Source organism: Camelina sativa, chromosome 19 (assembly GCF_030686135.1).
Source record: "Camelina sativa cultivar CO46 ecotype springtype chromosome 19, ASM3068613v1".
Lineage (NCBI taxonomy): Eukaryota > Viridiplantae > Streptophyta > Magnoliopsida > Brassicales > Brassicaceae > Camelina > Camelina sativa.
Window position 1 is genome coordinate 14867412 of NC_141898.1, and position 14647 is coordinate 14882058.

At 36.9% G+C, this 14647-nt stretch overlaps 2 protein-coding genes across 2 annotated transcripts; one reads left to right on the top strand and one right to left on the bottom strand.

Moving 5' to 3' along the window:
- Positions 1-3900: 3900 nt before the first annotated feature.
- LOC104766472 (uncharacterized) lies at positions 3901-9837 on the top strand. The gene is made up of 15 exons (XM_087502381.1): positions 3901-4450; positions 4561-6401; positions 6753-6929; positions 7017-7088; positions 7183-7263; positions 7338-7375; positions 7456-7543; positions 7630-7755; positions 8110-8304; positions 8389-8468; positions 8583-8652; positions 8730-8834; positions 9052-9157; positions 9293-9380; positions 9464-9837. The coding sequence occupies exons 1-15, from the start codon at positions 4066-4068 to the stop codon at positions 9651-9653; spliced, it is 3642 nt and encodes a 1213-aa protein (XP_087358507.1). The 5' UTR covers positions 3901-4065; the 3' UTR covers positions 9654-9837.
- A 1289-nt stretch (positions 9838-11126) lies between these two features.
- Positions 11127-12671, bottom strand: LOC104766473 (putative E3 ubiquitin-protein ligase XERICO). The gene is made up of 2 exons (XM_010490367.3): positions 12532-12671; positions 11127-11987 (listed from the first exon to the last, which is right to left on the bottom strand). Exon 2 carries the CDS (start codon positions 11888-11890, stop codon positions 11405-11407), a length of 486 nt encoding a protein of 161 aa, XP_010488669.1. The 5' UTR covers positions 11891-11987; positions 12532-12671; the 3' UTR covers positions 11127-11404.
- Between the last annotated feature and the right edge of the window lie 1976 nt (positions 12672-14647).

Here is a 14647-nt window from a genome sequence, read left to right on the forward strand (position 1 = left end):
GGAGATCGCTTGACTTGTGAGACAGAGGAGACAGAGGCGAAATTGCCTCTCGATTTTGGTGTTTTAATGGCAGGAAAACACACCTTAATCGGAGAAGATGGTGCATATGCAAGCTATCGCCGTTTCGCCGTTTGGGAGAGAACAAGAAAACCCTAGCAGCCACGATATCGAACAAAATGAAAAATGAACGATCTCTCGGTTGCAAAAAAATTATTTCCAATCAGGCAACGCCATGTCACACTAGAACAAGCCCAAAAAAAGTTCTAGATTAAGATCCATAAACCTGTTCTACGTCCACTTTTATAATATTTTCATTTTAAAAAGGCCTTAGAATACCCTACTAGTTGTACCGATAAAGATGGCCTAATATAGCTGCAACCCAAGATAAGGGGATGCACATTGTTCGTAATGTTATATGGACAAAATTGTCATTATTATAAAAAATATAAAAATATCATAGGATAATGGTTATTAGGCCTGAGATTATTATCCGCTATCTGTGGATATCCGTATTTGTATCCGAATCCGCTCCGAAAAAAACGGATATCCGGACAAACGGATACGAATACGGATAGTGAAATATCGGATAAAACGGATATGAATACGAATACGGATAGTGCTAAATTTCAAAACAAATAACGGATATCCGTTTTTTCTCAGATACCCTGTACTATATTCGGATACGGATACGGATAATACTAAATTTTAAAATGGATGTTCGGTTTTTCACGGATATCCGGTATTTGTATACGGAAATCCGGTATTTTTGTCCAAAATACATGGTATTTTATACAAATACGTTGTATTTTAGTCTAAAATACATATTTTTAAAAAAAAAAATTACAGATATCCGCGGATATTCGCGGATAATCGAATTTTTAACGGATATCCGGATAACGGATATCCGAAATTTTCGGATACGAATACGGATAACAAATTACAGATAAAACGAATACGGATACGGATACGGATATCCCAAAAAATCGGATATCCGCTCCGTTTAAAGGCCTAATAGTTATAATGGTTAGTGAATTAATTAAAGATTTTTGTTGGTTACTTCTGCCCAATTTTCCTTTTTATTAAACGTCAGTTTTTTTTTTCTTCAACAAATTTTTTTTTTTTTTTGGACAAACATGCTTTCATTAAACTTAAAACGTCATGGGAGGGGGGTTCTTACAACTTAAAGATAGAGGATTACAATAAAGGGAAAGGATGGAAGGTCTTTTGATGTCTTGTAGGATTTCAGTTTGAAGACGCGCTTCAGAATATCCCTAATCAACAAGTGATTAAACTCAGCTCTTACGATTGACGCATAGAAGCTTTTGGAAAGGTGCTCCATGGAGGAGACTAGGGGGTAAGGTAGTCGCCAAGTGCCGATAAGGTTTGGTGGGAGAGCTTTCTCCAAAATGGGATAGACAAGCAGGATTAACCAGAAGCAATCACAAGACCAAATCTCACCTAGGACCGAACCATCTTTTATTGTTGAGGCTAAAGTAAAACGCTTGTAGAAGGGGTTCATACTCAGACTATGCATCACTACCAAAGCAGAGTCGTGAGAGAGTACAAACAACAAGCTAGTGCAGTACACATACCTCATGGTTTTTGTAGAAACTAAAAACGGGAACCGCATATGGAGGGCGACAAAACGTAACATAGCAGGTGGGTTCTCCCTCGTATGAAACCATTGGCCATGGAGGTTAAGGAATTCCACACAAAGCTTGTAGGCGTTTTGACCCTGAGATTTTAGTTCAGACCCGATTTCTTGATCCTTTGATGGTGGTTGGCAAGGGGGAGAAGCGAGTATTAGCAGCGGATTACAGCACAAAGTCGGATCAGACTCAAAATTAGAATTCAGCACACTAGCCATCCAAACAGAGCTGTTCAACTGGTCACGATAGAGTCTTCTCTCAAACCATTCTGAAGCAACCAAAATTCTGCTACCGAGGAACCCTCGACTTGACCAAGCAGAGAAGACTGGTGCCAAAGAAGTTGAGATTGACATAACCCTATCATAAGCAGATCTAGGTAGACAAACGTTTCCCAATGTAAGAGTTGTATCCCTGAAGTAAACAAATGTTTCATAGATTGGCTTCAGGCACAAGGGATACAGAGATGAGAGGATGATGAGGCAACGGTAACCAGCACTCCTTGGATGTGTGGTCATAATGCCGTTCCTGATCAACCCATATAGCTGACTTCGACACCATAAAAATTCAAAACCACCTAGGGCAACAAATACTCTTCTAGCGTGGGATTCAAAACCAGCCAAAACAGAATTACAATGCAACACTAAGATGGAGACTGATAGAAGGTTATGAAGACCGGACCTGGGCATAGAAATTCTAAGACCAAGATCACTTCGTCGATAGTAGTTCAGCGAGTGGATGCTCTTACAAAGCTTGGCTCGAAGATGGGATGGTACCAGGGTTTCAGAGGAGTATTGCCAATACCGTTTCCATGATGTCAATTCATCCTTCAGGTGGAGTCTTCGGCCACCGTACTCATAGAACCGAAACATCATATCAAGGGGTTTTGACAGGAAGAAAATAAAGACAGACCTGATCCAATAACGTGATGGGTTTGTGCACAAGCTTTTGATAATGGGCCGAAACTTGATTCTAAGGCCCAGTAAGGGGAAAAATCCACCAGGTGAAACCCTAGTGTCTCCTTGATTACGCGGCGGCTGTGACAAACCGGAAGACGATTCGGCGGCGAGACAGTCCTCTTCAGGGAGAACAAGCTCCATGGATCCACGTTGCACATGGTCTTTGGGGAGTCTTTCACAGAGATTCGCCTTAGTCTTTGTCTGTACACAAGGAAAACTTTTGGGGGTGCTTGCTGCTTACTCGAGATTGTGAGCAGAGGTTGGATCCGAAAGAAAGAGCTCGGCCAACTCTTCCATCTTCTGCCACTAGATCCTAATTGAATGCAGCGGGTTAAAGGTTTGAACAGGGATTGGAAGGGTGAATAGGTTCGAGAAGATTGAGATACACGCCGAAAAGAGATGAACACCGAAGAGAATGAGAAGCCAAAGGTAAGGAAGAAGAAAGGGTTCTGACGCCGGCGATTCATCGATTCACCGACGCCGGAGAACATGGTTTGAAAGATTTCCTCGATATTAGTGCCTGGGAGCGTGACTTTTGTAGCACAATTCAAAAGTTTCTTCAACAAAATTTAAACGCAAGTTTTTCATATTTTTAACCACGATTATTTGTAGGCCTCGGCACTAATACTCGTTACCCGTATTCGATCCGTTACTCGACTCGTACCCGTCCCGAAAAAAAGGGTACCCGCTGCTTTAGGGTCGAGTAAAAGGTATTATAATTATATTACCCGTGAGTAAGGGACGAGTATAGGGTATTAGTTTAGTTTTTAATACCCGTCCCATTACTTGTCTCTTTACCCGTTTTGTTACCCGACCCATAAATACTCTTTAATATTTTCTATTATTATTATTATTTATTATTAATTTATAAATATATTATAGAGTTAAAGTTAAAGCCTACCTTCAACTTAGTCCGACTGGACACCCAATTGAATTAATATTTTATTTTTATTTTTTAAGTTTGTAATTTTCTAATTTTTGGACCTATATGTTGCATACATTTATGAATTTTTCCTTTTTTGGATTTTGGAATATAAAATTATTATTGCGATTATTGACAATTTTTTTATCGAATATTCATTTTTCTGGTTAAGGGTAAAAGATTGAGTATTTAAAGGGTCAACTATTTTTTTCCGGATATCTGTTTTTCCGGGTATCCGTTATTTAAGGATCGAGTACGAGTAATTTTTTTTATTACCCGTTAAGGTCGGGTCGGATAAAGGGTATGAGAAAATTCAAGGGTACTCGTCTCGTACCAGCCCTAATTATTTGAACCAAAAAAACCACAATTATTTAGGTCGGAGAAAAAAACTTAAATAAACTAAATGTTTTTCCTTTTCCCGCACAATATAATTTTCAGATAATAATTCAATTTTCGTTGTCAAAAAAAAAAAAAAAAAAAAAAATTCAATTTTCAAACCCTAAAATTCGAAACTTTTCCCCCAAATCGTCTCTACCCAATGGCGTCGGAAAAGCCTGAAGATCCGATGAACAACACGGCCGGCGGAATCGGAACAGACGAGGAATCTATAGCACAGCGCCGGAAACGACTAAGGCGAGTGAGCTTCGCCGACCGTGAAATCACTTCCGTCCACATTTTCAAACGGGACGAAGATTACGAGACGCCGCCGAACACCTCCGCCGCGAAGGGTGAACAAGCTGAAACGTCAGAGTCTGAGGATAAAGTAATTAAGTTTTTCGGCGATTTATCTGACCGCGAAGACACTGAAGGAGATGGAGATGGTGATGGTGAAGATGAGCCAATCTTGAATAAATCCTTCTTGAGGCCTAAATATTCCCCATCTTCAGGAGGTAGCACTGTTGACTCTGCTACTAGTAATGACGGTACGCCTTCAATTTCATTCTCCATTTACCTTTGATTTCAATGTTGAAGAGAAGATAAAGTTCTGTGCTTTACACATTCCTGAATCGATTTGCTTTTTTTTCTTAATCAGAGGATAGTTTCTTCGGCCCTGTGTCATCCCATTTTATCAATCCTGGAAGATTGTCTGACGCTACTATCTCTGAAGACCACCATGAAATGACAATGGACTCGACAGCATTTTCTATGCATTTCCGGAGTCTAGCGAGGTCAGAGTCTGGAGATGTGAGGACTCCTATGAGTAATCTTCCAGTAGAAGAAAAAACACCAACTGAGGTAACCTCCAGATCTGATACAGGAAGTGCAATGGTGTTGTTGACAAAGCCTAAGAAGCTATTCCCAAAGTCCCCTCTACCTGTTGAGAAGGGGAGTGGTGGTGGAGACTCGAATGATATGAGTATCGTTGGTGAAAATTCTCGCAAATATGATTATGGTTATATATCTCCTACATTAGCAGCTCTATTGGCAGATGAAGACAATACTGTGGAAGGGAGATCGCCCATCCATGATATTTCCTTGTCCCCTCAGAATGGATGCATTCCCATAGTTCAAGCTAATAAAGACTCACATGGTATAGATAGTGGTGATGCTTTTCAAATCCTGTCACCTTCTGGTTCTGCCTCTCACCCTCAGATAGTGCTACAGGAATCAGAAAGCCAACATTACGCAAAGGATGCTTCACTTTCCTCGTCAACTAGGCAAAGTGCGTTTTCAGTTGGTTTATTACCCCAGTCCGTATCTTGTGTTACTCCTTCCCCTAAACATGGTGGAAGCTTTATGAGCAGGGAAACTCGGGAACTAGTTGAGAGCTTGTCAACCATCCAGAAAAGCAAATCCAGACTTGGATTGATTCCACCCTCCCCTGGTTCTGCTCTTATTCAGAGAATTGAGAAATCAAAGCTTCAATTATCTGGAAACCGTTCTATGACTACACCATCAACTATTGGCAGGGAAGTAGGTGTCCACATGGAAATTCATGCAGATATACCCATTACAAATTTGGAGGATTTGTTTTCCGAAAATGATAATAGAACACCAGTTTCTGAGAAGAAAGGCATGCCAGATAAATGCAGTAGTGGTGCATTGAGCCCTGTTGTCGACACTGGCGATGATAGTAGAACACCAGTTTCAGGAAAGAAGGGCATGCCAGATCAATGCGGTAGTGGTGCACTGAGACCTGCTGGTGACACTAGGGGTGATAATAGAACACCAGTTTCAGACAAAATAGACATGCCAGATCAATGCGGTAGTGGTGCATTTAGCCCTGATGTTGACACTAGCGATGATAGAACCCAAGTTTCTGAAAAGAAAGGTGTGCCAGATCAAAACAGTTGTGGTGCATTGAGCCCTGCTGCTGACATTAGTAATGTGTTTGCACGCAGAAGTCCAGAAGGAAATACTAATTCTGAGACAGAAGGTTCACTCTTTAAACAACAGCAAAGAAATCAGACAGCCAGCACCCCTGAGAAGTTTGTGTCATCAAATGCAACGACGTCAGCATCAAAGAATTTTGTTATTCTTCAAGATCAAGAGCAGCACAGTAAAGCCACCGAAAAATCTGAGAATGGGGATGGAAATGTGACCAAGGAATGTGCTAGTAATAATTCTTTGAATACCTTATCCGACAAAGTTGAATCATTGCTTGCAGAATCTGATGTATTACTTAGTGACACAGGCTTCTTGAATGGCTCTGCTAAACGAAAAGAGAAGGACAGTATGCTGCATAAAAATCAAAACAGAACCAACATCAGTGCTGCCGAGTTCCTTCTGAAGGATAATAATCATTTGAAAGTCCATTGTCAAACAGAAGTTATCTCAGCTGAAGATGTTCCTTCTGCAGTTACAGAAACCCTTCCTAGTACCTCTGGCTCGTCATCTATGGACAGAAGCAAGAATGAGGCTTTACATGCTAAGGTATAATTCGAGACCCGTGTACATATTTTGAAGAACTATCTCTCCACGGGGAAAATGGATTACACAATCCATTTCTGAACGTGAGTAGATCCTCTTGATCTCTGAAATGATTATAAATTTCCAAATTGGTTCTTTTACACCAACAACTGAACCAGATCATTCCTTTATAAGAAGTTAAATAAGTACCACTAAGAGTCATTCAGATTGAACATTTTGACTCAGATTCCATCAAAGATCTTGGGAAATTATATCCTGGAGACTATGAAATTTCGAAGCTATCCCAAAGAATGAAAGGATATGATGATATAACTTTGATGTTTAGCCAGATTTCTGAACTATAGTAATTTGCAGGGATCATCCAGATTGAAAAGGAAAGCAGAAGATGTTGATTGTGCAGTTAGAAATTATAGCCCCAAAGTCAGGAGAAGTACACAGTATATTTCAAATTCAGTGATGAACCACCGTGATGGAAAGTTCAATGCTCATGATTGCCGCAGAGTTCGTAGAAAAGTAGTGAACTGGGTAGAAGTAAGTACTGGTGATAACCTATTATGTTATTCGAAGTTAGTCCCACTTTGTTTCATACAAACAAGTTACTATTTCACTACCTTGCAGATTCCAGGGAAAGTATCGGAAGAAATCAAACAAATGGTTGATCCATTGGCTAATAAGCTGAACCCAAGACTGGTATATTATTTCTCTCTATGGGAACCCAAGCTGGTTACTGAGACTGTTTCCTTTTAGCTTTTATAGTTGCAGTACTAATGTTCCAAAAGTGCAGATATGTAAGGTGGAAGATATATTAACACACATGAAGAAGGTTCATTTGTGTGAGATGCTTTGTCTTCAAATTCAGTCTCAGGTTAGCCTATTAGAAAACTTCTGCGATCATTCTTTCTATATAAATGTACACTGATGATCTTGTTCTAATTGTAGAAAGTATGTGACGACTTGAGTGGTGCTAAGACAAAGAGGTTCTCCCTGTACTGCCTTTATATGTTTCTCGAATAAGTTAGTGCCCAGTGTATAACATTCATTGTTAGTATTATTGCAGGCATGCTGAGAGTAGATCATTACTCTGCAAGTTAGCATACGAAAAAGCCAAATTTGAGTTGCTGCACCTCAAGAAAGAGATAATGATGGTAGTTAATTACTTAATTTGTTCCTCCTTTTCAAACTTTCTATTGATACTGCTTGCTTGATCAAATTTCACTTATATGGTATGCAGAAAAAGTTTCAAGCATTGAGCACCGGTGTACAAACATCTGAAACATTGAGGTTGAATTGTGCCAACTTTCTACGTCAACATGGTTTCCGTTCTACTAACTTGTTAAATCCTAACCAAGCTGATGAGGTAACTAGACCAGTTTGAATTTGAAATACCCATTACAGGAATATGTTGGTGTGTCTAGTCTTCCAAATTATTAGGACGTGTTAACTCTTTCACAGGCTTAAACTGGTTTTTTGGTAGGCATGGAACATCTTTCAGGGTGATGACTTTTTCACTCTAATTGCAGAAAAAATTATTTGTTTACATCTCAAATATAATGTTCTGTCCACAGGGTCTCATGATTTTTTGTAGATAAGAGATGGATGCTATGTTTTATCTTATTAGTATTTACACTTATGCTGTTTTTTTTGTGTGTATTTTGACACTTGTTTCAATCTAAGTAATTAATAGACTCGTTATCTATCAACATTTTTCTAGGTTATGATTACTAGTAAATGGGCGGAGATAACACAGGAGATCACAGAATTGGACTCAAAAATCAAGAAGTTGATTCAATGTTTTACGACGTTCGACACAATGACAGAAGAACCGGCATATGCAGACACTATTAAAATTGCTGAAGATACTTTAAAAAAGAGAATGAGTTGCAGATACATACGTCATGATATTCTGGTATATACCTTCTTATATCTATAGACATGGGGATCTAAAACGAAGTGTTTTCCTTAACTTAAATGACCCTTCTGCTGTCGGCAGGTCTGGAAAGTTGACAGTTTGGGTGAACGGAATGATTGTCAAAGCATTGTTCTAAACTATAGTGGCCTTTTCAACCAAAGGTTGGTCCTATTGGTTTTATCTTTCCATAAAATTTTTGATTAATCTGTTTCCACACTTTGCTACATATACATGAGTGCTATTGGATTTTGTTGAAGAATTTCTTGGATATGCAGGCTCACATTAAAGCCTGGTCATCCTTCATGTGTACTAGTTTCAAACAGTTTCAGTGATACATTTGTTAAGGTAAGGGCATCCAAGCTGTTTTCCTTCCATTAATACATCATCTTCCTTTTGTTTCTAATCAAGACATTGTTCTTCAGCATTTCCCAGAGCTGAATGTTTCAGTTGCATTTAACTCGTTGTTTAACGCTGAAGACTCCCAAAAGTATATCGGTTGTTCCAATATATTGTTTGTGATTACACAGGTGTGTTTCTCTCTCAATTATCTCTTTTTGTTGCTATGGTTCTCTTAATACTATCATAGCATCTTAGGTATTTTTCTTTCTTATTGAGAATTTGTTGCAAGTCATGCTCGCTTTCTCCTTAGTGTTGTAAGTTTCTTTAGAAGAATCACTTCCTCTGGATTTATTTTGTGCAAGAGTAGACCTCTGAAATTTGTCTCATTTTGCTCTGAGAATGCAGAAAACCAGTTTGGTCCTACACAATCTGCTAAATGTGGCTGAGGAATTTCATTTAGCTCAAATGAATATACCAAATTTGATCCAAGGAAACTTTGATTCTCCATCAGGTATTCTATTTCCGCCTCTCACTTCCATTTCGGTCATACTAGTTTAACAGTAGTGGCCAACAAATGCGCAATTTAGCAATCCTTTAATGACTAGTTCTGTCTGAGATAGGAACTCTTGTATCTTGTTGATTGCAGCGGAGCAGCTTCATTTGCAGATTAGCTTTCTTGATTGCACAAACTTGAGAAAACTAATTGTGATTCTCGATGTGGCATGTTTGATCCAGTAAGTATATAAGCAGCTCACTAACCATCAAGTTTTTAAAGACTCTCCGATAATGAAAATTGTTTGTGTTCTCTATGTTACAGTGGGAAGTATCCTGGTGATGTAGTTCCCTGCGAATTACTTGAAGTTACAAGCGCAAATAGAGACGGTGTTGCATCGAAACAACTGAAGAACGAAATAGAATCTGCAATGGATGTTGTTGGATTGGGATATCCTCGGATATTGAGACTCTGTCGTTGCATTTCGAAAGTGTTGCAATCACAAAAGAGATGATGTCTCCTTTCATAACACTTCTTATTTGCTGGTTTTGTTTTTGTAAATATGGCACTAGGGCTATTACTTCTTGTACTACTAGTCGTCTAGTGCCTTTAACCAAAAGATTAACTTTGTCACAGTCCCCAGTTTAATCTTGGGTTTTGTACTTTTGTATATGTAACGTCAAGTAGTCTTCCTCGTCTTGGGTCTCTTAGTATAGACTGTAGAGATTACCTATTAATATTTTGGTGTCGTACAAACTAAACTATGATTGTTTGTTTGCGCTACTTTATCAAAAGTATTGGCTATATATCGATCGACAAATCATTTGCTAAACTATACCATTCATCCCCAAAATCAAGTTGGTAAATTGGGCGACACCTGTAACACAATGTAAACAGGTGAAAGTGGTGTAGGCCACTCTTATCTCATCTTTTTTAAATAACCTTACACTGAACCTACCTATTCTGGATTTTGGTTATGGGTTTACTTACTTTATTTGCTACCTTATTGTTATTGATTGTATGCAGACTAATGTAGTAGTGTTCTTATCTTATCTTTCCCAATTTGCAAGACACATGTCATCAAAAAGTTACTTTCTTTTGTCAAATATCATATCAATTACACAACACTTTCAAATCTCACGAAGCAAACTTCTCTGAATTTACGTTTTCAAACCTCTAGAAATTTACGCCTTGAAACCTGGAACTATTTACAACTCTGAAACCAGGAAACTTCTACAAATTTACGCTCTGAAACCTGGAAATCTTTACAAATTTACGCATTGAAATCAGAAAACCTCTACAAATATACGCAATGAAATCTGGAAACCTTTACAAATTTATATTACATATAAACTACAATTTCTCTATTAGAACAAACCAACCATTATAATGTTACAATGTTCACTTCTTAAATTGCTAGAGCATAGAGGAAGAAACAACTCAAGCTACAATAAGTAAATAACCAAGAGAATTCGCGAAACAAACATAGAGGAAATTTAGAAGAAAGTAGATAACAATCTCAACAAAAATTCTCAAAACAGACTGAGAACAAAATGGAGAAGAAAGTAGATAACAATCTCAACACAAATCTCATGAGTCATGAATGATCCAAATTTGTCTTTGAGCTCCAAATAGTTTCCTCCGTTGATCACAACTTCTAATCTCTACCCTCCATATGTCCTATCACTTCTTAACCCTATGTCCTATCACTTCTTAACCCTCTTTACTATATCAGGTTACGCCCTGAAACCGGAAAATCTCTACAAATTTACTCTTTACTATATTAGGGTACGCCCTGAAACCGAAAAATCTCTACAAATTTACGCCATAAAACCTGGGAAATCTAGATAAAATTTACGCTCGTGAGACCAGGATCATCCTCCACCCCACAACTACATGCAGGTTCAGAAAAACTCTCTTTCTTGCGCTTTTGTATCTTTTTGGTTAGAGAAATGTAACTTGAAAAGAGACTATGATCCAATCTTACTTTTTGAATAGCAAATTGCTCATACGACTTTGTAAACCTGAGGCCTTAATCCACACACACACTCACATAGATACATGAAAACTATGTTCACACAAGAGCTCCATTACACATGGGTGTATATATATAACTCACAAGATATGTACATCAGATTACCCATCCCCGGTCTAAATCTGTTCGACAATCAACCGCGACGCAGCCTAATTCATAGTAAAGTAGCTGTACATAAACAAACACACCCAAACAAAAAAACAAAAAAAGCACTATACAGTGAAAAGCAGTCACCAAACAGTAGAAGAAAGCTGGTGGTCTTCTGCCACAACAACAAGAGGAGTCCTACACAGTGGGCAAGTGATGTTCCAGTAGTCTATCCATTTCTCCAAGCAAGTTTTGTGAAACAAGTGGCCACACTTTAGCTTGTTGATCTCTGAATCCCCTTCGAATTTCGACAGGCAAACCGAACACTCGTTGTCCGCCTGTTTCTTGCACTTGCACAAGCTCTCAAACCTAAGCGTCGGAGTCCGGTTCCTGAATTCCTCAAGGAAACTCTCTGGCTGGCAGACCCGGAAATCGAAAGGCTCTGAAGTTGGATTCTCTGAAGACACCGTCACCGAGGAAGGCGACGATGAAGATGGCGAGAGACGGATTCCTACTATGCCAAGGACCGACCGAACAATGCCTTTGACGATGGAGATAGATAATGCTGTGTTAACTAATATCACACATAGCATTCCTTCTGATGGACCAGGAAGACTTGATAGACCCATTCTTTCGATTCTTGGGACTGCTAAAACGGGTTTGCTCCGGATTCTTGAAACAAGATGTAGATCTTGATAAAATCTTTGTCGGTACAAGGTATGTGATCTGTATAAACACCAGTATGGACACAGTCAGCACATCATAGAAGAAGGACTCAACCAAATAAACCGAAAATTTAAGACATTCCAACCAAAGCACATAGATATTAATGTCAATCAGTGTCTAGTATAAGCAAGCAATATACAGTTGGAGGTCTCATATAATGATCTTGATCCAGAGAGAGAAATAACTCTAAATCTTAAAAACAAATCAAAACCAAAGCACAAAGCTTTATCAAACTGATTTGACTCCAATCAATCGAGGTGCCTAAAACCCAGAAAACACTAATCAGTCTCAAAAGGGTTCAAGAATCTTTATTCAATTAGTTCCACAAACGAGTCTAATCCGTACAAACACACAATATTTTGACCCTAAATCAAGAAACATGGATCAAAACCTCTAAAAGATGCAAACTTTATGAAAGAAACAAAAACAATTTGAAATCTTTAACACCTAAAACATCAATCAAAAGTGTTTCTGGGCCAATCAAAGGTTAATCTTTTTTGGGAAAAAAATCGAAAATTTAGGGAAAAGAGATAAAACGACGAACCTCTAGAGTCAAGTAAGAGAAGCGATGATCACCAATTCAAGAGTAAAGATGAAGTTTTTATTGTGAGGTTTCCTGGTGTTAAAGTAGTGATGGAATCTGAGAAAGTGTTGTGTGTTTTTGATAAAAGAGGAGGTTCTAATTGTTGTTTAATATATAGCAAAGCAAATATCAAAAGCTTCCAATATCTTTAACCAGAGAAGCTTTAACTATGGTTAGTCAATCTAGTTTAGTTTAGGTCTATCTCAGCCTTTTCAGGTACTTGAGTTTAACCATGGTTACTTTATATCAACAATTGTACTTGCTTCCAAAAAAATTTATTCCATTTTGTTTAATCATACACTGCCAAAAAATAATAATAATCCATGTTTTAATGGAAAGATATTAGTAAGTAGGGTGTTTTCATTTGTTAAATGTAATGCTTGGCACTAACTTTTTTTCTTCTTTTTTGTCCACACTTGAATACTTTATTTAGACTGAAAATATAATATGATTTAACATTTTTCAAAAATTAATACCATGGATTTGTACCAACAAACAAAATTTAACATTGTATTTAGCATTTTGTTTACTTTTATATCACAATCACTGTCGTAAACAATATGATAAATAATATGCAATTTATCGATGTTTTCACGTTTCGGAAAAGTGATTATGCTATAAATTACTAGCATGTTGAAGATTTAATTTAGAAAAAAAAAACAAAACATAATTAATCTTCTAAAACTAGAGTGTCAACAACTTATAATTATTTTTTTAAAAAATAGTTTAATAAAATTGTTCTCCAAATTATTTATCCAGTTCAATTTTTTCTTTTGCATATTTATTCTTTAAAATATAACCGTTAGAAAAACAAGAAGTCCTTAAATGTTTTTCTCTAGTAACATGAATGAATATATAACATTATTAATTGAAGTAGTTTTTCTATGCCATATGAATATTTTAATTTCAATTCTTATTTTATTTTCGAGAATATACAAAAAAAATTGAAAGATTTTCTTGAGTAAATATATTACAAAGGAGCCTAGATAAACCACTCGTCTACTACAATAACCGACATATAAAAAAGAGGAAAATCTAGCCAAAGTAGTAGAATGAAAAAGAGAAGAGAGGAGGGGAAAAAGAAGATAAACTCATTCCTAAGAGAGGAAAAGTATATATAATAAGATGGAATCCAAGGAGGGAATTCGTACTTAGCCGTTACCCAACATTGAAAAAAATATATTCGGTTTGGGATACGAAAAATGGACACGCTTTTGATGACATTGAAGACTGTGAGGAAAACATAATTTGAGGAGAGCGTTATACTATTATGAAACCGTCGATTTCGCTCCGTCCAAATTTAATAAACGCATGCATGCCATGTTTGAAGCGATGCAAGAAAGATGTCTTTGCTTCTAAGAAGCTATAGGTAGTCATTATTGGTTAACAGAAGTTCATGCTATAAATGGGATTATGGACAACAGTTTCAACACTGTTTTAAATTAAATTTCAGTTGATAAAGAACATTAAAAAAAAAAATGATCCACACCGCAAAGAAGACATGTATATTACACTGCAAAGAAGACATCAAAACCTCCAAAAGTTCTCTATAAACTGAGGCGTTGCACACAAGTACTTCCGCAATAAGAAAGTCGTTCAAAGACTTCACATATACTAAAATTATGATTGTATTTATTTGTATGTAAACAATATAGAGTTAACCGTTAAATATGATCTTAGAAAGTTCTCTAGTGACATGTATAATAAATATTAATTAAAGTGATTTTCGTATGCTATATATATGTATATTTTAATTTTAGTTCTTGTTTATATCATTGGTTACTATAATCAAACAAATTATTTCCGCTTGAAAATTGTAATCATATACATATGATGCATTTCTTTTGTCTAGAATCATCAAAATAATGTTGCGTTTGAAGATATTTTAATTAATATAAATCACCTATAAAAATTATATCCATTTAAAGATATTTTATATAATGTTTTGCATTTTTATTTATATATATTTTGTTATTTCTAGTTAGTAAGTTTTCAACTAGATTTTATAAATGTTTAATAATATTATACATTTATTATTGTATCCAATACATGTCTCACTTTTAAGAAAAGGTATATT